Genomic DNA, 25368 nt, shown 5'->3' with positions numbered 1-25368 from the left:
TCCTCTACACCAATTACAATTCCCAGACTCTCCCCTCCTTGCCCAGAGGATCTTTTCATCCATAATTTCATTTCCGTGTTGGCTGATCTTTGCTGAATATGTATTTGGGGAATGATTTGAGTGCTTTCCTAAGGGAACGGCAGGGTTCAGGACCTGTCTGTGCAGCAGGGTTTCTGCTCTTGCATTGATTTCCTGGTATGATCTTATTCATACCACCAGGCTCTTTTGGTGCATCAGCCTGTCAAGCAGTTGAATGGGGCTTGAAACATCTTGGTACTTCGTGTGAGATCTTCATTAGCAAATTCTTAACACCAAACAGGTTCATTTATTGCACAACTTAGAGTACTTGTCAAAGGCAGTTAATGTAGAAAAAAGAAAAAGAAAACAAGAAGTACAAAATTTCTGACTGTATGAGTTTCCTCCCGGATCAAGTTATAGAAAAAACAAGTTATAGAAAAGGCAATGTACACATCTCTCTTTATATTTCAGATGTTAATATGAAAAGAGAATCAAAAAGACTGACCCTTGGTGCCAAGGCCCCAGCCTTAAAAAGATATAAACAATAATCTGCACACCACTGCTGAAGTAGCCATATCAATACCTGAAGCAATTGGGTGTCAGGACATACAAATCTAAAAATATGAACCCCGGTGCCTAGGACCAAGTCCTTGCCTGCTGAGGGTCCTTACACTTTGTTCATTCACACTGGAGGGAAAATCAGATTTCCTATATCTGGCATGTTAAAAGCATAGGATGCCCTGCCTTATTGGAGAGTTGGGTCTTTGCAATTATTTGTCAATAGCACCTAAAAAAGCCATAAATCACAAGTTCTTTTTTTTTCATTTTTACACAAAAAGTCCATAAGAGGCTTCCAGTCACCAATAAATGTCAATAGTGTCTTTTCTCTAATCAAACAAGTCAATTTAGCCATTTCAGCAAGTTCTGTCATCTTCACCAACCATTCCTCCATTGTAGGTATTGCCAAAACTTTCCTTATTTGTGCATACAATAATCTCATTGCAGTTATCATATATAAAAACAATGTTCCATGGCTCTTTTCTAACTGTTTATCCATCAGTCCCAGGAGGCCAAGTTCTGGCTTCAACTGAATATTAATCTTTAAAATCTTCTCAATCGCTGTATGAAGTTGAGTCCAAAATTTTCTAGCTTTTTTAGATATCCACCAAGCTTGATAAAATGACCCTTCTTGCTGTTCACATTTCCAACATAAATCTGAAGTACATTTATACATTCTAGATAATTTTTCTGATGCCATATACCAATGGTACATCGTTTAATAAAAATTATCTTTAAGAGTATAACATGATGTAAATTTCAATCTTTTCAGCCACATTTTCCCCATTTTTTCATTTGTATATTATAACCTAAGTTTTTAGCCCACTTTATCATACATTATTTGACCAGTTCTTCTTCTGTTTCAAATTTCAATAAAAGTTTATACATTTTAGCAATTACATGTTCATCATTTTTGTTTCACTGTCTTACATTATTCAAAAGCATGAATTCTTTTATCTACTTTAAATCTATCTGATAATTTTAGGTAAAAAAACCATTCACAACTATGTCCCTCTGTCATCAGTTGTTCTCTTGATTTTATCTTATATTCCCCTTGATAAGATTCTAGTTTCTCATGGTATGTTAACCATTTATCCTTGCCTATTATTTCTCGTCTATAAAATGCTTCTTGTGCTGAGAGCCATAAAGGTTTTTTTGGGCATAGCCTGGGTTTGTATCTATTCCATATGCTCAATATGGCACATCTAACATAATGATTTTTGAAATCTACATTAACCTTGACTTTTTCGTACCACAAGTATCCATGCCACCCAAATCTCAGGTCGTGTCCTTCTAATTCCAAAAGCCTTCTATTTCTCAGCAGCACCCACTCTTTCATCCAAACCAAACAGCAAGCTGTAAAATACAATTTCAGATCAGGTAAACCCAATCTCCCTCTTTCCTCTGCAACTTGTAGCACCCTTGCCATACAATCTTAGATATATCATTTTGCCATTGTTTAAATGGTGCATCAGTTGTCAAAACAGGTATTGTCTGAAATAGAAACATCATTCTAGGCAGAACATTCATCTTTATCACAGAAATTCTCCCCAGCAATGACAGTTGTAGTTTCTCCCATCTTAGCATGTCCTTTTTATAACTAACTGAATTCCCATGAAAATGTATGGTTCTTTTATAAATAAAATTATACCTGAATCTAAATTTTCTTATATCTTGCATATTGTTTCAGAAAGTGCAAGTTAGATAAGTTTTCATTAAAATGTGAACCAAATGAGCCTCTTTCCCATCCTGAATGTGTAGATACTCAAAAAGCTATTTTTACAGTTCAATTGCTGTAATAGAAACACACTTCTAGTCCAACATAGCTTGAGATATGGCACATACACACTGGTTTTACACATCATGCTAAAGTTTTATATAGTTTGCTTGGTTTTGACTGCCTGTGTTTTGTGAATTCAGCCACTGTGGTTGGTCAACCACAACCTTAAAACCTCCCACAAACTCAGGAAAACAAAAACTACCATTCCAGTTTCAGCTATTTGCTTCAGGCCTGGGTGGATTGCAGTTGACCAGTGAGGAGCTTCTTCACTTGAGAAGAAACAGTGTTTTAAGTCTCTCTCTGCCCATTACATCCTATGGGTTCCTCCCAAATGTTAAGTGTAGCCTTCGTCACCAAAAGATTGCCCAATCTGACCCTAAGGAAACTTCCCTCCCCTTGCAAGAACTGTGTGCATTCGTCCCAAAAGAGCTCCATCATGACAAAACACCAGGGCAGTGATTCTCGACCTTGGCAACTTGAATTGGTGTGGACTTGAAGTTGCCAAAATTGAGAAACACTGTACCAGGGGAAGATCATGAAAATGGAAATTTCATATCTTCCCCAGTAAGGGAAAATATAATTCAAGCATTATGGATGTCTTGATAAGTTTTTTTTTTTTTTGCCAATTGCAACTACTTTTTGCAACTCTTTCCTTTGTTTGCAACCAACAAAATAGTTGCCTTCACCATAAGGGCCTGTTTATTTTCCCCAACACTGTTCATTATCTTTCTTTAGTGCCACATGGAAATGTAAGTTGATAATAACACGTATTAATACAGAATCCTTCAGCAAAGGAACGTTACCTTGTTGTGGTGCTGGAGCTTGAGCACCTCAATGATGCCATGAGCTAAACCGTGAAGGGCCACCCAAGACGGGAAGGTCATGACAGAGAGGTCAGACTAAATGCGATCCCTGGGGAAGGTAATGGCAACCCACCCCAGTGTTCTTGCCGTGAAAACTCAATGGATCAGTACAACCAGAGATATGTTGGTATACCATCGGAAAATGAGACCCCCAGGTCGGAAGATGGTCAAAATGCTACTGGGGAGGAACAGAGGATGAGTTCCACTAGCCTCAGACGTGATGACGCAGCTAGCTCAAAGCTGAAAGGACGGCTAGCAGCCGACGGTGCTGGTGGTGAACGGCGAATCCGATGTTCTAAGGATCAACACACCATTGGAACCTGGAATGTAAGATCTATGAGCCAGGGCAAATTGGATGTGGTTATTGGTGAGATGTCAAGATTAAAGATAGACATTTTGGGCATCAGTGAACTGAAATGGACTGGAATGGGCCACTTCACATCAAATGTCCACCAGATCTACTACTGTGGACAAGAGGACCACAGAAGAAATGGAGTAGCCTTCATAATTAATCGTCAAGTGGCTAAAGCAGTGCTCGGATACAATCCAAAAAATGATAGAATGATCTCAATTCGAATTCAGGGCAAGCCATCTAACATCACAGTGATCCTAATATACGCCCCAATCACAGATGCTGAAGAAGCTGAAGTAGAGCAGTTCTATGAGGATCTGCAGCACCTACTGGACAACACGCCTAAAAGAGATGTTATTTTCATCCCGGGAGACTGGAATGCTAAGGTGGACAGTCAAAAGACACCTGGAATTACAGGTAAGCATGGCCTGGGAGAACAAAACGAAGCAGGACATAGGCTGATAGAATTTTGCCAAGACAACTCACTCTGCATAACAAACACTCTCTTCCAACAACCTAAGAGACGGCTTTATACATGGACTTCACCAGATGGACAACACCAAAATCAGATTGACTACATCCTTTGCAGCCAAAGGTGGCAGACATTTATACAGTGGGTAAAAACAAGACCTGGAGCTGACTGTAGTTCCGATCACGAACTTCTTCTTGCACAATTTAGGATCAGACTAAAGAGATTGGGGAAGACCCACAGATCAGCTAGATATGAGCTCACTAATATTCTTAAGGAATATGCAGTGGAGGTGAAGAATAGATTTAAGGGACTGGACTTAGTAGATAGGGTCCCGGAAGACCTCTGGACAGAAGTTCGCAGCATTGTTCAGGAGGCGGCAACAAAATTCATCCCAAAGAAAGAGAAAACCAAGAAGGCAAAATGGCTGTCTGCTGAGACACTAGAAGTAGCCCAAGAAAGAAGGAAAGCAAAAGGCAACAGTGATAGGGGGAGATATTCCCAATTAAATGCAAAATTCCAGAGGTTAGCCAGAAGAGATAAGGAATTATTTTTAAACAAGCAATGCGCGGAAGTGGAAGAAGACAATAGAATAGGAAGGACAAGAGACCTCTTCCAGAAAATTAGAAACATTGGAGGTAAATTCCAGGCAAAAATGGGCATGATCTAAAACAAAGATGGCAGGGACCTAACAGAAGAAGAAGAGGTCAAGAAAAGGTGGCAGGAATATACAGAAGACCTGTATAGGAAGGATAACAGTATCAGGGGATAGCTTTGACGGTGTGGTCAGTGAGCTAGAGCCAGACATCTGGAGGAGTGAGGTTGAATGGGCCTTAAGAAGCATTGCTAATAACAAAGCAGCAGGAGATGGTGGCATCCCAGCTGAACTGTTCAAAATCTTGCAAGATGATGCTGTCAAGGTAATGCATGCCATATGCCAGCAAATTTGGAAAACACAAGAATGGCCATCAGACTGGAAAAAATCAACTTATATCCCCATACCAAAAAAGGGGAACACTAAAGAATGTTCAAACTATCGAACAGTGGCACTCATTTCACATGCCAGTAAGGTAAAGCTCAAGATCCTGCAAGGTAGACTTCAGCAATACATGGAGCGAGAATTGCCAGATGTACAAGCTGGGTTTAGAAAAGGCAGAGGAACTAGGGAGCAAATTGCCAATATCCGCTGGATAATGGAAAAAGCCAGGGAGTTTCAGAAAAACATCTATTTCTGTTTTATTGACTATTCTAAAGCCTTTGACTGTGTGGACCATAACAAATTGTGGCAAGTTCTTAGTGGTATGGGGATACCAAGTCATCTTGTCTGCCTCCTGAAGCATCTGTATAACGACCAAGTAGCAACAGTAAGAACAGACCACGGAACAACGGACTGCTTTAAGATTGGGGAATGTCATGAGTGCCGTTGAGCTAAAGTCATCAGCGCAATGGCACTCATGACAATGACAAGGAAATAAGGGAAGGGGCACAAGTTAAGTAGCCATCAACCCACAACGACTAACGGCTAACAAACAATAGCTAAACGAATCACGGAGCCACCCAAGCCATCAGCGACAATACAACGGGGATCGCCCAGCTGAAAGCAATCAGCAGAAGAATGGAAACCTGAGGATGGGCGATCCTGGAAACCCTCAACCAATGGCAGGGCAACGCATGGGACAAAGGGGGGTGACGTGACTGTGAGCGAGGGGGCGCTGACCGGCGCGGGGTATTTAAACCCCGCACCGGCGCGCTCCTGTCACTCTCAGCTTTTTTCTACCAACGTTGTACCTAACCTGAAATAAACCAGAACCTGCTTTGCAAACCAGCGTCTGAATGTTATTCAGAGGTAGGCAGCGCATGACATAAAGCTGAGAGTCATAAACTCAGCCTCGCCGAGCCCCACCGGACGACAACGAGCCGCGGGAGGAGTAGACGGCGAGAAGACCAGCAAGATGAGGCCGGAACGGCGCGGGCAAGGAGGGCGAGCCGCGCGGCAAGAGACAGAGGAGGACCGACCGAGGCCAGAGGCACCGCGGACTCCCGGAGCCATGGACGCCCACCCCACCCGACCCGAGCCTCAGCTCCAACCCCAAGGGGAGATGGCGACGGAGGCAACCCGACCGCGGGAGGGAGCAGCACGACTTCCGAAACCAGCGGAGGACCCCGCGCCCCACATCGCACCCCAGCAACGGGCGTGGAGCGACAGCCCCACGGTGCTCAACACGGAGGAGGACGACGGAGACACCCATCAGACGGAGGAGGACGCGGACCCGCGGTGGAGGGACGATGAACCCCACCGGCCACCCACCCCCGAGGACGCGCCAACGGAACCGGCCCCAGCGGCGGCGCGGGCTGTGGACGAGGAGGCACGAGCTGAACTCGCGGCCATGCGGGCTCAGCTGACGGAACTCCGGACCATGCTCCAGGCGCTTATGCCCCCCACGCCACCCAACGACGTCCCCGCACAAGCCCACACCCCGAGCGAAGCACCGAACCCACACGGGCCAGCGGAGAGCCAGCAGACGGCACAGGCGGCCGACACCACACCCCAGGAAGCGAGAGGCGGGGCCGCACAAAACGCCCGGACCCCAAAGGACTTCCCCATCTTCTTCGATGGGACCCCCTCAAAACTCTCGTTTTTCATCACCAACGCTAGGGAGTTCATGGGGAGGCACGGACACTCCTATGACTCCGAGGCCGACAAGATCGCCGCCGTGGCGATCAAACTCCAAGACAGGGCGGCGGACTGGTACGTCCAACTGTACGAGTCCAGCTCCCCCGCCCTCGCCACCTTCCCTGCTTTCATCAAAGAGATGAAAAACTACTTCGAAGACCCCCTAGCTAAAGTACGGGCGAAAAGCGCACTCCAGAGACTTAAACAGGGCACACGCACGGTCCCTGATTACGCCCTGGAGTTCAAAGCCCTCGCGGGAAAGGTCTGCGACTGGTCTGAGACCACCCTGCTGGAAATCTTCAAAAGGGGGCTCAACCGCGACGTTCTCCAATGGGCCCTCTACCGCGACGACCCAGAAACGTTACACGGGTGGATCCACCTCGCGGGGAGAGCCGAACACGCGCACCGCACCTTCCTTATGACAACCACGGAAGACACAAACTATGTCGGGAAAAAGGTACCCGCACCACACGGGGGGATGGCCGGCCCCATATACCCAAAAAAGAGGTTCAACCGGGAGCCCTGCGGGAGGTGTGGCAAATTAGGGCACAAGACGGCGGATTGCTTCGCCAACCGACCGCCGACCAACGCGCCCAAGCCCGCCCCGAAAATTAGCCCCAAACCACCCAACCCGGGGCCGCCCCCTCACCGCCGAATGACCGTGGCCACAGCGACACCGGAAGAGGGCTGGGACGCGTACTGGGGGGAAGAGGACAATACCGACCCCGACCAGCCGGCGGGAAATGCTCCCCGCCTGCTCTGAGACGCGTGGCAAGGCAGGCGGTGGGACAGCAACGCGGACCACCTCAACGAAACGACAAAAGCTCCGTAATAATGGCAGCAATCCAACTCTCTGCCGGCAACGGAGCCACCACGGCCGCGGCACTAGTGGACTCGGGGTGCTCAAAAAACCTCATCCACCCCGACCTAGTTGCCAAACTCGACCTCCGCTGCTTCCCCCTCCCCACGCCGCTGGCATTCCACCAGCTGGACGGCTCTACAGCGGGAGGGAAACCAGCCACGCTACAAACCGAGCCGGTCACCCTGCAAATGGGCACTCACACCGAGCGCACATCGTTCGTAGTCACGCCCATCGGACGGCCCATTGCAGTCCTGGGGATGCCATGGCTCGCGAAAAACAACCCGCGGATCAACTGGGCGACCCGCACCTTCACATTCGGCGACGGCGAGTATCGAGCACCAGCACCAGCTGGCAAAAGCAACCCCACGGTAGGACGAGCGGAGGCGACCACACAAGACAGCGCCGCTACCACAGCAGACCTACCAGAACAATACGCCGACTTCTCCGAGGTCTTCGGAGAGGCAGAGGCAGACCAACTACCCCCCCACCGCAAGACGGATTGCCGGATCGACCTACTGCCCGACGTCCCCCTACCTAGACCAAAGATCTATTCGATGACCCCGAAGGAGATGGCAACCCTCCGGGAGTTCATTGATAAAAACCTAGACAGGGGATTCATAGAGCCAGCATGCTCACCGGTCGGAGCCCCCGTCTTATTCCGGGAGAAGAAAGACGGGACCCTACGGCTCTGCACCGACTACCGGGGCCTAAACGCGGCTTCCCTGTCCAACAAATACCCCTTACCCCTGGTAAAGGACATGCTCGCCCACCTGTCCACGGGCAAAGTCTTTTCCAAATTGGACCTTCGCGAGGCGTACTATCGCATCCGAATCAGGGAGGGGGACGAATGGAAGACGGCGTTTAACTGCCCCCTAGGCGCCTTCCAGTACAAGGTACTGCCCTTCGGACTCGCGGGGGCCCCTGGGGTGTTCATGCAGCTCATCAATGAGGTACTGCATGAACATCTGTTTAAAGGGGTCCTGGTCTACATCGACGACGTCCTCATTTACACAAAAACACACGAGGAACACGTAACCTTAGTCAGGCAAGTCCTCGACAAGCTCAGAAGGGCGCAGCTCTACGCAAAGCCTACAAAGTGCGAGTTTCACAAAGAGCGCCTAGACTATTTGGGGTATCGAATCTCCGGGGACGGCATCGAAATGGACCCCGCAAAAGTCGAAGCGGTGCTAAACTGGGAGCGGCCCCGCAACAGACGGCAACTACAGAGCTTCCTGGGATTCGCGAATTTCTACAGGTCCTTCGCCCGGGGGTTCGCTGAGATAGCCCTCCCCTTAACGGACCTCCTCAAAACCAAAGGGGTGGGGGACACCCGACGCGCCAAGAACCCAGGCACAGTGCTGAATTGGACTCCCGCGTGCCAGACCGCATTCGACAAGCTGAAAGCGCTGTTCACGACGGAGCCAATCCTCGCACACCCGGACCCAGAACGGCCGTTCGTGGTCCAAGCCGACGCCTCAGACTTCTCCCTGGGAGCCATCCTACTACAAAAAGACTCCACGGGGCTCCTGAAACCATGCGCCTACCTGTCAAGGAAGTTCTCCGAGACAGAGAGGCGATGGCACGTCTGGGAGAAAGAAGCCTTCGCGGTGAAATCGGCACTAGAGACATGGCGTCACCTACTCGAGGGAGCCACCCAACCATTCGAGGTCTGGACGGACCACCGGAACCTCGAGGCCCTACGAACGCCTAGACGCCTTAGCCCAAAACAGGTCCGATGGGCCCAATTCTTCAGCCGCTTTGATTTCCAGCTGAAGTTCATGCCGGGCAAGAAGAACTTCCTGGCCGACGCCCTCTCCCGGCTGCCCCAAGACGAAGAGCCCGCCCCAGACACCATTGGGACGGTCCTATCCGCCTCGCAACTGGGAATGGCCGTGACCACCCGAAGCGGCGCACGAAGGCAGCTCGACGCTACGGCGCAGCCGACGGCGGGACAACCGGCGACGGAAAGAAGCCAACCGCAACTACCAGGGGGAATGCGCACGGACCTCGCCGCCGCCCTCAAAACCGACCCCTGGTTCCTGGCAAACCCCGACAAGGTAACGATGGCGCAAGACCTGGCATGGGGGGAAGGCAGAATCTACGTCCCGGACTCGCAACGCCAGGCGATCTTGCATAGGTCACACGACGCCAAGCAAGCGGGACACTTTGGGTTCCTCAAGACCCTACACCTAACACGGCGCCAATTCTGGTGGCCCGCGCTCAGGCGAGACGTAAAAACCTACGTGGCGTCCTGCCCAACGTGCGCTAGGGCCAAACGGGCACCAGGCAAACCCGCGGGGCTATTGCAACGGGTGGCAGAACCCTCCCGCCCATGGGAGGAAATCTCTATGGATTTTATAGTGGACCTCCCACCCAGCCAGAAGAAAACGGCCATTTGGGTGGTGAAGGACTACTTCTCAAAGCAGGCCCACTTCATCCCCTGCACGTCGGTCCCATCCTCACAACAACTAGCCAAACTCTTCCTCATCCACGTGTACAGGCTACACGGATGTCCCGCACGTGTGGTGACCGACAGGGGCACACAGTTCACCTCCAAATTCTGGCGGGCCTTCCTGAAGCTGACGGGGACCCAACAGGCCCTATCTACGGCTTGGCATCCGCAGACGGACGGAGCCACTGAGGTTCTTAATGCCACCTTAGAGCAATTTATACGATCATATACGAACTACCACCAAGACGACTGGGCTGAACTGCTCCCGTTCGCCGAAGTCGCATACAACAACGCCGTCCACACGAGCACGGGGAAAACCCCGTTTGAAGTAGTCTCGGGGCGCGACTTCGTCCCCATACCGGAGCTACCTCAACCCCCGGAACCCCAGGTGGACGCCAGCGACTGGGGACGGAAGATCGCGGAAGCATGGCCAGTAATCACGGCGGCGCTGAAGGAGGCACAGGCTGCTTACAAAGAGCAGGCCGACAAGCACCGGCGCCAACAACCGCCGTTCCAGGCGGGAGATATGGCCTATCTCTCCACCAAGTTCCTAAAGTCAACCCAACCCTCGAAAAAACTGGGGCCTAAGTACATCGGGCCGTTCCGAGTCACGCAAATAGTGAACCCGGTAGCAATACGCCTGGACCTGCCACACAACCTCCGGAGACTCCACCCGGTGTTCCATACCAGCCTCCTAAAACCGGCAACCACCTCCCGATGGCACCCAAGCACGCCACAGCCCGCACCGCTAATGATCGACGGGCAACACCACTTCGAGATCAGGGACATCCTCGACTCCCGCAAGCAACGAGGAACTCTACACTATCTGGTCAGGTGGAAACACTTCCCCCACCCGGAATGGGTGGCGGCGCACAACGTTAACGCGCCTGACCTGACCAAAGCATTTCACCGGGCATACCCCGACAAACCGCAACCAAGGTCAGCAAATCCAACCCCCCCCCCGCAGGCCCCCCCCCGCCTCCCGTGCCCCAAGGGAAAGGGCCCCCCCCAAGCCCGCGACTTGGGTGGACCTTCCCCCCCCCGGGACTCACTCCCCCCGCCCCGGGCCCACGGGGTGGTGACAAACGATCGCCAGCACCCTCCCCCCGCCCCCCGGCCGCGGGGGAGTGGCAAGCAAGTCAACAGGGCAACCTGGGGGCAACGCCCAGGAGACACAACAAAGGCGACGCACTCTAAATAAGAAAAGAAGGGCCCTACCTGGAGCTGAGCAGCACCCGACCAGCCACGCCTCTCGCCTCGCCGAACTGAGCCAAACAAACAGGGTGTGGTTGGAGCATGCGCACGCCAGGTCAGAACCCGAGCATGCGCACCATGGACACACCCTGGGAAGGCACGTGGTAGAGGGAGGAGCAAAGGGAGGGGCGACAACTACTCCGGCGGGAACTTTGAAAAAAAAAAAAAAAAAAAATGTGGCGTTTTGACAGCTCCACGGGGAAAACCAAGAAAACCGGGGGAGAACACTATTCGAAAAGGGGGCAGTATGTCATGAGTGCCGTTGAGCTAAAGTCATCAGCGCAATGGCACTCATGACAATGACAAGGAAATAAGGGAAGGGGCACAAGTTAAGTAGCCATCAACCCACAACGACTAACGGCTAACAAACAATAGCTAAACGAATCACGGAGCCACCCAAGCCATCAGCGACAATACAACGGGGATCGCCCAGCTGAAAGCAATCAGCAGAAGAATGGAAACCTGAGGATGGGCGATCCTGGAAACCCTCAACCAATGGCAGGGCAACGCATGGGACAAAGGGGGGTGACGTGACTGTGAGCGAGGGGGCGCTGACCGGCGCGGGGTATTTAAACCCCGCACCGGCGCGCTCCTGTCACTCTCAGCTTTTTTCTACCAACGTTGTACCTAACCTGAAATAAACCAGAACCTGCTTTGCAAACCAGCGTCTGAATGTTATTCAGAGGTAGGCAGCGCATGACAGGGAAGGAGTACGGCAGGGCTGTATACTCTCACCCTACCTATTCAACTTGTACACAGAACACACCATGCAACATGCTGGGCTTGAGGAATCCAAGGCTGAAGTTAAAATCTCTGGAAGAAACATTAACAATCTCAGATATGTAGATGATACCACTTTGATGGCTGAAAGCGAAGAAGAACTGAGGACCCTTATGATGAAGGTGAAAGAAGAAAGTGCAAAAGCTGGCTTGCAGCTAAACCTCAAAAAAACCAAGATTATGGCAAGCAGCTTGATTGATAACTGGCAAATAGAGGGAGAAAATGTAGAAGCAGTGAAAGACTTTGTATTTGTAGGTGCAAAGATGACTGCAGATGCTGACTGAGGTCAGGAAATCAGAAGACGCTTAATCCTTGGGAGAAGAGTAATGACAAACCTCAATAAAATAGTTAAGAGCAGAGACATCACACTGACAACAAAGGTCCGCATAGTTAAAGCAATGGTGTTCCCCGTAGTAACATATGGCTGCAAGAGCTGGACCATAAGGAAGGCTGAGAGAAGGAAAATCGATGCTTTGGAACTGTGGTGTTGGAGGAAAATTCTCAGAGTGCCTTGGATTGCAAGAAGATCAAACCAGTCCATCCTCCAGGAAATAAAGCCAGACTGCTCACTTGAGGGAACGATATTAAAGGCAAAACTGAAATACTTTGGCCACATAATGAGAAGACAGGACAGCCTGGAGAAGATGCTGATGCTAGGGAGAGTGGAGGGCAAAAGGAAGAGGGGCCGACCAAGGGCAAGGTGGATGGATGATATTCTAGAGGTGACGGACTTGTCCCTGGGGGAGCTGGGGGTGTTGACGACCGACAGGAAGCTCTGGCATGGGCTGGTCCATGAAGTCACGAAGAGTCGGAAGCGACTAAACAAATAAACAACAACAATACAGAATCCCCTAAAGGAGCTTTAGACCCAGTTTAAAAACCAATTGCTGCTAATAGCTGCTTTCTGTCCACAAATGACAGAAAATTTGGAAGAGAAAATGTCTTCCTATGCTTCAAGACATATTTTAAAGTTAAATATGTCTTGAAAGTGTACCTTTAGTGTGTTATTTCTGTACATCACTGTTGTACTGATTTCTAAGCTGACAAGGATATTTTAGATGACTTGTGGGTGTGGAACAGTCTCTTTCCTTCAACTAATACTTGAGGCACTTAGCATATTGAGGGTTCCCCATGAAGTCAATGACATTTAATTTATGGATGTTTAATATAAATTCAGTTGCTTTCAGAGGGACTAGTTTAAGCATGACTACATCAAGCTTCAACCAATTATGTTTTTTTCTGATGTGTACCTATGAATATGTAAGTGCACATCCAAAGCAGTGTGAGCTGGGGCCAATTGTATAAACACAATTTCTGTCCCTGAGTTTTCTTGTGTAAGTAGCAGCCATATGAGAATTTGAAAGAGCCCCGGGAAGATGAGGGTATATTTGGCAGAAGGTACCTAACTCATTCCTCCAGGTGCTGCCTCTCTATTCATTAGCTTCTACTCATATTGTAGGAGGAGAGCTGTGTTAATCTATGTTGGTGAAAAATGAGGAGTCTGGAAGCATCTTTTCTGACTAACACATTTTATTAAAAGTCATAAGCTTTCATGAGCTGCAGCTTAGTACATCAGATGCATCTGGTGAATGTTTATGCTTTTTAATAAAATGTGTTAGTCAGAAAAGATGCTACTAGGCCTCTGATTCTATTCACATAGTAATGGAAGTCTCCATATGCAATGCAAATGGGAGCTCCAGTGTGTTGAAAACCTCTTAAAGTTCCCTGAGGCTGCCATTTACATTGCAGAAAATAGCAACTACATCCATGCAATTACTGATGCCTCCCCGCCCCCCATTAACTGAACCTGAGATAAACACATTTTTGAAAGCATATGCAGCATGCAGATATGTTAGTTGCAAAACTGATCAATGCCAGAAAAATTTCCTTCTGATTTTCATGGTCTGTAAAGAATGGGAGTTTTGGACCATCAAAACTGAGAACAATAAATGGAAAAGATTTCCATCATCATCATCATCGCCATTGAAATGCCAACATCAAAATAAATATACATTTGTTTGTTTGTTTTGGATCAAAGGATGATAGGACAGCAAGAAGACAAGTAAATTTAAAATGGAATCTTACATTAAAAATATTCAGTATTTGGTGTTTAAAATTTGAGATTTTAAAGGGCCAAAGATGACGCATTACAACCCAAACTGGAATATCACACAACAGAACTATTATTCATATTGAAAATTGGCAAAGAACTCAAACACCTCTAGCCCAAATTGGAATATAGTTTTCCTTATCTGAAAATCTGAAGAACTGTAAATATGAATAAGAATTTCCCCCAATGGCAGAGCATTAAACCTCTCCAGACAACGTTCTGTTTGTTTTCACAGCACAAACCATGCGGACTCATACTGAAATGTTGTAGGCATCTTTTAAAACTCTACCTTACACTGATATTCTTCCGTCGCTTACTTGCTCTGTGGTTTCAGTTTTAATGGATTGCTTTTATCTTGTTTTTAAACTATTTGTTCTTTTCAAATCTTGTTGTGCTTATTGAAATAAGGAATTGCTCCACTGTAGAATACCTCCTCCAACAGTGAAGAATGGGAAATACCACAAACATCAGAAGGACATTGTTTTAAAAAAGTGGACCGAAGGGCCTACAGAAAGAAGGATTGCAAAAATATGGGTGTCTGTGTGATATCACAGGTGTCGTGCTGTCATCCAATCACTGTCTCATTGTGCCTTGTTGGATGCCTAGGGATTGAAAAGCACCGTGAAAAGCAAGAGTCTGCCTGTTACAGAAAACTGAATGCTGAATTGGAGAAGAAAACCTAATCTACTGTCTGTTCTGGGGTCACATGTGGCACCCTCAGGGCTTAGAGGCAACCTCCAAAGTCCTCCTAAAACCTGCCAATTTTATTTCGGGGTTATTTATTTAAATTACTTTTAGATCACCCACTTTTTAGAAGTTCTTGTGGCAGGTTATAACCCAGTAGCAGTTCTAAATCTGACAGAAGAAATATATGGGCTGTAATCTCATTAACTATATTTAACCAATTTAATTAAGTACAGATTAAATTGAAATTAAAACCCGTTTCTTCTGGCCCTGCTCACTTTCTTTTTATTCATTTGGCTCATGGAAGACTGTGCACCCCTCAGTGAGAGGAAAAATGGTTTCCCCCAGCAAGGCAATTTTTAAATTACAGTGGGAGAAAGAAAAAAGAAAGGTGGTCTAGGTGGAAAACGTAGTAAGAGGCAATTCTGTACCAGCTTTATCCTTTTCAGAAGCAGAACCCCCCAAAATACTTCTTTTAGAAGTAAGTCCCAGAAAATTTAATGACGTGTCCTCCTAAGGAAGCGTCCATGGAGTTTTTGAGGAGCAGCCCTAACCTTTTGCCCAGGCTCTGTTTCCTGATCAAAATATGTCTCTGTGGTTTTGTCTAGGAACCACTTGACTATTATTTTTTAATTTATTTTAAAAGTGAGATACATACAACTATAACACCAACAGGTTATACAGGAACACCCCCCCCAGATGTATTATAATGATTAAAATTTACTACATATGAAAAAAGAACAAAAAAAAACTATTGGACAAAAAAGAAAAAAAATCTATATACTATCCATTAGTGTCAATGTAATTCAATCCAATTCGATGCTGGACCCATTGATTCTCCAAATTTGGATAGTCCTTTTTCCACAACTCAGATGTACAGTATAAGTAATATCTTGCTTTCATTTTTAAAATATTCCTGATAAAATTGGATTTTTGGTTTCTCTTCAAGCACGCCATCTCTTAAGGAAACTAAAATTGCAGCTCCATCAGAAGCTGCTGAAGCCTCTGGGCTATATGGTTTAGTCCAGTGTTTCTCAACCCTGGCAACTTTAAGAGGTCTGGACTTCAACTCCCAGAATTCCCCAGCCAGCTTTGGGAATTGAAGTCCAGACCTCTTAAAGTTGCCAGGGTTGAGAAACAATGGTTTTGTCAGTATGTGTTTCAGTTGCACATCTTGCCAAGCAAATGTTGTGAATAAATCAGAATGCAGCCTCTCAAAGTCTTTCAAACAGCCATTAAAATCAACTAATCAACTAATTTAAAGTATTGATCCATTGTTTCATCCAGGCATTCCAATAAAACATCTTTCCCACTCTTTTTAAATTTATTTTACAATGTCAATTTCTCATGTAATTCGGGTTCAAAACATAATCACTTAGCTATTTATGACCAAATGTGCTTGGCATCTTTCAAAGTTGGAGTCAAAGATGCCAATTTAATACACCTCTAAAACTTGCCAAGATTTCAGAGGTGGTACATGCTTAGTCTCCAAATAAGCCCACAGACGGGACAATTCATAAAAGAGTATCCTACCTATTATAGCAAAATAAAATCAAAATGAAATCAACCCAAGTGATCCCTTATAGTAGTGGAAGACTGTTTTGTTGCAGTAAGCTGTAAATATTGCTTTTCCCTTTATAATTTACAGTAATATTATTTTATGGCACTTTCTTGTATAATGTTCAGTGTGGAGCAGAGAGAGTGATTCATTTGATATTGTGGCTGCTGGTATTTGGGGAAGAAATGTGCTGACACCACACAGTATGTCCCTTGTGTAGCTGAGACTTCTGAAGGCAAATTTACCTTGGGAATCATTTTCCTTGGCTAGGGAAAGTCAGATGAGCCAGCCTTACAGAAGCTGAGGAAGACAAATTAACACTCATGTGGCAACACCCACACTGCAGAAAGTATAAATAGAGACCTGCGTGTATGTCAGCATCTGCAGTCTATCTTTTGCATCAAGCTGTGCATCTTTGGCTTTATTTTTTTTCTGGCTCTTTGATCTTGCTTTCAAAGTTCATTTGCTATGAGTTCCAGGTCCAAACAGACTATGGTGTATACCAAAGGGAGAAGCTCCAGTAGTAGCTGTGGTGGAGTAAGGGTAGTTTCAGGAGTTTCTGGTAGAGGTGCCTCCTCTGCTGTAGGTAGTGTTGGAAGCGGCTTGTCTGGGAGGACCTTTTCCAGCGGGGTCTGTTATGGAGGGGGCCTGAGTGGAGGAAGTGGCACTGATAGTGGCTTTGGAGGAAATGTGTTAGGAGGGAGCTATGTGTATGGTCCTGGTGGTGGGCTTGGTGGGGGCAGTGTCTGCTTTGGGCAAAGTGGTGGTGGCCGTGGCTTTGGCTTTGGCTTTGGCTTTGGTGAACCCCCCTTGATCTCCCGTGATGAGAAGTTGACCATGCAGTGCCTCAATGACCGCCTGGCCTCTTATTTGGACAAAGTGCGACGCCTTGAGGAGGAAAATGCTGAGCTTGAAAGCAAAATTAGGCAGTGGTATGACCAACAAGGCCCACCTGCTGACCTAAAGGATTATAGCTGTTATTATAAACAAATTGAAGATCTCAAGAACCAGGTAGGAAAATTGTTCCTCTACAACACACAGCTATATTAATAATCATATTAAGCATGCTGTAGGTTAGGACTTGATGCTTTGGAATTTAATATAGAGATATATATTAGGTTAACTAGGAGTAGAGTTGAAGTTTGAGGAAGGGAATGGTTAGAGTTAGCATTACAGTTAGGAAATACTATTTGAGGAATGGTTCTTGCCTAAAGCTAGAGAGCCAAGTCTAGATACACCAGGAAACTTATGAATGAAGAAAATCAGTAGCTGAGAGAAGCAAAGAATGAAATAAGTTTAAGGCAGCCCTTCTGGGTATCGAACACATTGAGACTGGAAAGGAAAACTAAAGACTAAATTTCAGATGCAATGTGACAACTAAACACTAGTAGGTGGCCAAGTTCAAATAACATTATTCTTTCCTTATTGCAGATTGTTTGTGCCACTGTGGATAATAGTAAGCTTGTTCTGGATATTGATAATAACCGCATGACTGCTGATGACTTCAGGTTGAAGTGAGTCCCACTTGAATCAAATAATAATAATAATAATAATAATAATAATAATAATAATAATAATAATAATAATAATTTTTAAAGCTTGTATGATGCCCAACTATCAGTGACTATGGGTGGCTCACAACAATCCAACAAAGAAATTACAATAATATAAATAAAATATAAAAAACAAAGATAAAATATGAAACAAATGCCTTTTAAAATTTCCCTTTCCATAATGGGATAACTGTCAAAGGGTCCACAAATGAGCATGCCACTCCAGAACAATACAATGAAGCAAAAGAGGGAATCCTTTGTATAGAAATCTACTCCACAAGTACAGGTTTTGCTAATGGTCCCTATAGCTCTAACAGTGCATTTTTTCTTCCATACCTGTGATACAGGTATGAAACTGAGCTGGCTCTTTACCAGAATGTGGAAGCTGATATCAATGGATTGCGTCAGGTCCTGGATCAACTGACTCTCTGTAGATCTGATCTGGAGGCACAACTTGAATCCTTCCGGGAAGAGCTGTGCTGTCTCAAGAAGAACCATGAAGAGGTGAGTTCCCCTTCTCCACATTACCTATGTTCCTATTACCCCTGGTAGGAGTGGGACTGAAAAAATCCCTACATTCTGATTGAGCATCCACATTAATTGGAACTTCATTTGCAGGAAATTAAAGGTCTGAAGGGCCAGACGTGTGCTGATGTTAGTGTGGAAGTGAATTCTTGCCCAGGTCCAGATCTGAAGAAGGTTCTGGAAGAAATGAGATGTCAGTATGAAACCATGATTGAGAACAACCGTAAAGAAGTTGAGCAGTGGTATGAACGCAAGGTATGTTGTTCCTAAGTATAGTAAAATAGAGTTCACTCAGTCATGTCTATACTGTAACAATTGACAATCCGAGTAATCACTTATGAATTCCCAGAGGAAAGGCACCATTTAAGGAGGAGGACTCTGATTTGCATAAAATTTGCATATTCTATTTTCTATGTAATAAATGCACATTAATAATCATTGAATTAATGCCACACATCCATGATGGAGAAAAATGGACCAGGTAAACTGTGTGCTGTCCAGGACTTCGCTGTGAGGGGCAACTTCAAGGTGATTTGTCCCCCTTCTAGATTTGAATCAAACACCTCTTCAAGGAGCATATTATTAAGTAGGATATGTGCTCACCCTATTATCAAGTGGCAGTTCTAAGCTAAACTCTGGCCCTTTATCAATAACAGTTTCTTAGTTCTTCCTCCTGTCTGAATATTGTGAAGTGGTTTGTAGAGGCAATGAGAGAGAATAAGCAAGATAATCCTGTTTCACTCATCCTGGGATACTATTTCGGTCTGTAACCACTTTCCAATTCAGGAATCCACAACTGTTTTGGTTGATGGCTATACATTAGATTTTTAAAAATATTTTCAGCCTCCAAAGACTGCAGAGGGCACAGTCATGATGTGGTCATCCCATCAGAAGGAGCAAAGTCAGAAATTTGAGACTGTTTGGTGGGGTAGTGCCTGTGGGATATTCGGGGCTGCTTTCAGAAAACTCCAGTTATATGTTAGGCCTACCAGAGGGTAAATTAATCTATTCGGAGCTCTGGTCCCTCACCTAGAATGGGAAAAGCCTGACCAGAATGGGAAAAGCCTACCTTATGCCTTCCATGTATGGAAAGGAGAAATCCAAGCTGGAAATGAAACAAAGATATGGTACATGGTGATTATGGTAATGGAGGGCTGGCCATGTAAACAAAGATCTTCTGCTTTGATTGTTCAGAACACCCCTTATGTAATTTGTAATGAGATAATTAATATAAGCAAATTTATTTATTTATGCTTATTTGTGTGCTGCTAACTCTAATGACTTAAGGGAAATAAGGAAATCCTCCATTTAACTTACTACTTGCCAGTTTGGCCTAGTGGTTAAGGTGGTGGACTAGAAACGGGAGACCATGCCTTCTAGTCCCCCCTTAGGCATGAAAGCCTTCTGGGTGATTTTGGTTATTCTTTCTCAGCTCAACTCAGCTCACAGGATTGCTGTGGTTGGGAAAATAGGAGGTGGGAGCATAACCTGAATTGTATAAAATAAAGATGGTGCCATCACCATCACATCATCCTAAATGAATATAGTAAGCCTATTTTAATGATTAACACTTATTGTTCCTCAACGTACTTTAATAAATAAGACAACACTTAGAGAATCCCCTTTTTCCATTCTTTAAAAGTATCTCCCTTTGCCATTATTGGTCTTCTTCCAAGGCTCAAATTCATCTTGCTTTTAATAAAGAAACTGCTTCCCAACTTCCCCATCTTATTTTTAATGCCTTTTCAGATGGAAGAAGTGAATCGGGAGGTCTACAACAGCAGCAAAGAGGTTGAGGATTGCAACAACCAAGTTGTTGACCTAAAACGTCAACTGCAAACCTTAGAAATTGATTTGCAGGCTCAACTTTGCCTGGTAAGCATTTCTCTTATATATACAGTAAGCTTTAACTTCTGATCTTCTTCCTGCATGAACTAGTCTGTTAGCTGTGCCACCAAGTATGAAGTCCATACTGATAGAAGAGAGATTTTTAATAGTTTCTCTACAGCTACAGACTGTCTTACTTCCTTCTGGGTTCTGATGTGCATATTGTACGTAGAACTGCTAAGTTTATAGCTAAGGCAGTGGTCATAAGAACCCAATACATTGAACAAATTGGGGTATCCTGCAAGAGAGATTCATACATCTGATTACTGACTCCTTGGATTATCACATATGTATTGTATTACTGCATTTTCTCTTATCTATTTTCTTTTTGGAATTAGACAATGTATTGTATTGTATTGTATTTTATTGATAATATCAAAGGACTACTCAATTAATAAACTACTACTATTACTCTACAGCTATCAAAGTTTGCAGCTCTAGAAGATCACTGTTTTGCGTAGGCATGCAGATCTGTAGGGTCAGTCAACTCATAAGATAATTCCATATTAAGATCACTGTTGCCTGGGCAGTAATAACCAACGGGGTATTTGAAGGGAAAGTAGCTGATAGGATGGGGAAGGAAAAGATGTCTTGCTATGCTATCAGTAATTCACTGTAACGTTTGTACCTATAATTGCCAATAACTTCCGTAAAGGGCATTTCATCTCTCCACATACACAAATATCAAAGCACTGTCAGTGAAGTGAGAGATTTAGTGCCAGAGATTATCCTTTTCTTTGGAAAAATGTAGTCTGTAGTCTGTAGGATATGTTCTTGAATGCTTTTCCCTTGTTTTTCTATTGGTAACCTTTACCTTTTAACTTCTTAAGAGGGAGTCGCTGCAGGACTCTTTGGCGGAGACTGAACGCCGCTATAATACCCAGCTGGCTGAAATACAGAACCAGATCTCTTGTGTGGAACAGCAGCTGGCAGAGTTGAGGGCAGAGATGGAGTGCCAGAATCGAGAATACAGAGAACTTCTAGATGTCAAGAGTCACCTGGAACAGGAGATCCAGACGTACCGCTGCCTGTTAGAAGAAGGGCAGCAAGACATGTAGGTAGATCATGGTGATCTTAAACATTTTGGGTTTTCTAATGTTTCTTCTTTCCTGAGTAGCCCCATAACTCTTCTGAGGCAGGGTTAGCTGTGCCTTCAGCCGTGGGAAGTAGCTGCTTTCAGCAGTGAGTATGGGGTGTAATTGTAATTTATTTAATTTATTATTGTACTTTTACTGCCAGGCAGATGCATATGAGATTTTATTCCTTATATATCAGAACAATTTACCTGACTTTGATTATCATGGACTTTCTGTGGGAGGGAGAGCCATTTGCTGCCCTGCAAGACTAGCTGAGATAAAGATTAGCAAATAACCTAAACTGTGAAATGTACATGTGGTCATGGCCACATTTTTAAAGGGTTAACATATGAATAAGCCTCGTGTGGCACAGAGGGGTAGGCGGCAGTATTGCAGCCAAAACCCTCCCCACGACCCCCTGAGTTCGATCCCAGCAGAAGCCGGATTCTCGGGTAGCCGGCTCAGGTCGACTCAGCCTTCCATCCTTCTGAGGTCAGTGAAATGCGTACCCAGCTTGCTGGGGAAGGTGATGACTGGGGAAGGCAATGGCAAACCACCCTGCCATAGTCTGCCAAGAAAACATCGCGAAAGCAGCGTCAGACATGACCTGGTGCTTGCACAGGGGACCTTTCTCCTTCACAACATATGAATGCCTCAAAAGAGTTGGCTTTGGTTTAATTTCAGCAAGTAGAAAATCTCATAAACCGACAGTTTTTGAAAATCAACACTATAGGTTAACGATCAAATACAAAAGACTCTTTTCTGGCATACTCCAGCTTCTCTAGAAGATGATGATTCCAGTTTATGAGAACAAAAGCTCTTCCTATTTATAACCCATCTTCAGGTTTTCTCCTTAGAATAATCTGACCTTCCACTCTCTGGCCTTCAGAATCTGCCTCTACATATGCCCAACCCACAAGAGGCCATCTTAAAAGTGCACAGGGCACATTATGTTTACATTATAATGCCATTATATGGTAACGAATCATGAATTAAAATGGAACTGTCAGACGTATACATCAGCTGCTTCAGAATAATGTATGTTTGAGTATTCTTTGGGAATTTGTAGAAGCATAGTCCTTTCAGTTCGGGTTCAATTAATGTTCTGGAAACTGTTCTTCAACCTCCAGATTAAGAAGGTATAACTTTAGGGTTGCTTGCCTTTCCTTTGAGTGGTGGACCTTTGGGGGAGGCACAAGCTGTGCAATATGTTATTCTTGTTTTCTGTGGCATGCCATGGTGGGGACAGAGTAGTTTAATAAATTGCATTGGGGTGTTGATATGTGGTGTCAATCCATACTGCTATTTTGTAGAATAGAAAGAAATTTTTTTTGACTATCATAATGAAGGCCATACCATGAGTTATGTTATTCATGCTTTTCAAAAAGTAAACTTGAGCTGGTCACTAAAATGTTGTCCATCCTCCCACTGGAACTTGCCAATCAGTCTCTGAAACCCAAACTCTGGATTCTGGAACCCTGGAACACACCAAATTTTGTTCAGTCCTACTTCATATGGTTTCATAGTGGAGGTGGATGATGCAATGGGCAGTAGGAATAGCCTTGAGGAACAGGAAGAAGAACTGAAGCCAAGGCAATGGTCAGATATGAAGCCATTAGTGGACAGCTAGGAATACTAAATGGAGCAGAGCTTAACACAGTGGAGAAGCTGCACACAGAAAAAAGAATATTATCTTAAATAGCTTTAATGAGCATGTTAGAGAAATACAGGTTATTGATCTTACGCACTTAGCCCTCCCAAGCATAAAGAATCACACACTTAGGCAAAGTAGGTTTAAGATAAGTAAAAAGAGTCTTATTGACTTTATTCTTGGTTCAGTTACATCCATCTTCAGTGGAAAAATGAAGATTCCTTGTTTCTTCTGTTCCCTAAATTTAATGAACTCTTAGCCCTATAGCTGCTAAGAGCTGCATGTAGAAAGGGGTAAGCACATGGCTTTAGGCCCAAGAGAAGCAAAGCATGCTTCTTCCCAGATGGTGAGGAAGGAGGAAGAGGAAGAGAGGAAGTGGGAGTGGCAACAAACAGCTTCCTTGCACATACTTATGCTAAATGAGGCATGCTGATTTGTTAACATCTCCAACAAGATATACCAAATCTGAGTCTGGGGCAGGAATGTAATTTGAGAAAGTGTCTCAGACAAGACCTTCCCTAGTTCTTATGTAGATAACGGTTGGGAGGGGGAAGCGCATTCAGACTTGCAAGATTCTGTTACTGTAACCTTATAATAAAAGTAGTATTAGCTTGTGTGTCTTTGGTTTCCAAATTTGGTCTGTCTTGGAGACAGGATGCTGGACTAGATAAATGTTTGGTCTAATCTAGCTGATCTCTTCTGTTCATATAAATTCTTCCAAGGAGTCCTCTGCCCTCGTTCTTCTCCTACTCTGCAGTCATATACCAGAAAAACAGCAGAAATAGTTTAATTTATTACTATTAGTATATTTTAATAACCTTTTTGACTCACCGAAGGACATTTTCTCCTTTTTTCCAACAGTAGCCAGAGCAGCAGCACTTCAGGAGGAGGAATCAAACAGACCGGAAGTGTGAAAATCACCTCTCACTCTTACGGTGGCTCTAGTCAGAGCCAGGCCACCCAGCTAGACTTGAAAGGTAAGGGAATTACAGTGTCCCTATACTAAAGATGCAAAAATATATCCTTAAAACAAACAAATATTGTGCTTTATTTGTGAAAGTGAAAAACGGACCTTTCTTGGAAAGGTGATACAAGTTATTTTAGCTTAGCTTTGGCCTATCCAATTCTTTTATTATCCTTACAGACTCTACACCATTCTGATTTCATTAATGTTTTTAGCTTGTTATCCAGACCTTTTTCTCTGAGCCCCTGGGCCAGGCATCCATAGATCATATCATTGTGGTTCTGTTCCTGTTTATCTGAGATTTACTAAGATTATCATATCCCAATATACCTCAAATTTATCTGAACTTGTTCTGAGTGAACATGGAACGGACTGAGCTATGTGTATGTACTCATTCACAGATCATTATGCTATTCCTCTCTCAAGATCCTTACTTCAGGGTACATTTATAAAATACTTCCAAACTGAAAATAAATCAAATTAATCAAATCAGTCTCTAGCGTGTATCCCCCCGCACCTTTTGTTTTATATTTCAGGAGGGATCTCTTAGTTACTTTCTCAGCATCTCCCATGTTAAGAAGGCAAACTATATTTGTTAATTTGAGATATTATTTCCATTTCTTCCCACAAAATTTTCTGTTTCTCTAGGATACAGCAGATGAATGGACAAAAAGATATTCAACTGATACAGCCTTCACAACTCTATTCTATACACCTTTTGGATTCATATCAGTTAGCCAAGGGCAATCTTCCTTCCAGCTACTGAATGAGCTACTACTCATGGCAAATGAGTAGTATCATCAGTGGGCTGTCTTTAAACTAGCTGATTTATCCACTTCTTCTAAAGTTTGGATATGACCATTAACAAGTGCATTTCTTAACCAGCGTAACCATTTCTTAACTGTGGTGTTATTCTTGGACATTCTGCTGAAAATGGGGTTTCAATAAAACTATGCTTCTCGCTCATGCAAATCATACCTATATCTCTGTGTCATGAATTTATGGATTGGGGGTTCTGAGTTTTGCCCTTTCAGAAACAGATACCTTGTATAATTGGTTATTAAAACTGCAAAACATGGTCAATGAAGGTTACCTAAACATTGGAATCAATGCCAGTATTTGCTATTTTATTCCTCCTGGAAGAAAGATAAAAACAAGGCAATAATACTGGATAGCTTGTCATCAGGACCAGGTATCCTTGGGCAGCTACCAGGGAATCAAGTATACAGTATATTCTAGGAGGGCTCAGTGGCAATAAGGTACTACTTGGGTCTCTTGTGGTAGATGATTAGGGCTGA

At 44.9% G+C, this 25368-nt stretch overlaps 1 protein-coding gene across 1 annotated transcript; it reads left to right on the top strand.

Moving 5' to 3' along the window:
* The first annotated feature begins 16882 nt into the window (after window positions 1-16882).
* On the top strand, window positions 16883-24732 carry LOC134496329 (keratin, type I cytoskeletal 19-like). Its single transcript, XM_063302062.1, has 8 exons — window positions 16883-17425; window positions 17846-17928; window positions 18315-18471; window positions 18586-18747; window positions 20242-20367; window positions 21210-21433; window positions 23977-24083; window positions 24719-24732. Exons 1-8 carry the CDS (start codon window positions 16883-16885, stop codon window positions 24730-24732), a joined length of 1416 nt encoding a protein of 471 aa, XP_063158132.1.
* The last annotated feature ends 636 nt before the right edge of the window (window positions 24733-25368 follow it).

Source organism: Candoia aspera, chromosome 4 (genome assembly GCF_035149785.1).
Source record: "Candoia aspera isolate rCanAsp1 chromosome 4, rCanAsp1.hap2, whole genome shotgun sequence".
Lineage (NCBI taxonomy): Eukaryota > Metazoa > Chordata > Lepidosauria > Squamata > Boidae > Candoia > Candoia aspera.
Note: the sequence above shows the minus strand (reverse complement) of the source record. Positions and strands in the feature narration are given on the sequence as shown.

Excerpts from the sequence above, each read along its gene's own strand:
- LOC134496329 (XM_063302062.1), top strand. The coding sequence starts at position 16,883 with ATGAGTTCCAGGTCCAAACAGACTATGGTGTATACCAAAGGGAGAAGC. Across the intron at positions 17,929-18,314 it reads GCTGATGACTTCAGGTTGAA|GTATGAAACTGAGCTGGCTC; the intron begins GTGAGTCCCACT and ends CCTGTGATACAG. Across the intron at positions 20,368-21,209 it reads TGCAGGCTCAACTTTGCCTG|AGGGAGTCGCTGCAGGACTC; the intron begins GTAAGCATTTCT and ends TAACTTCTTAAG.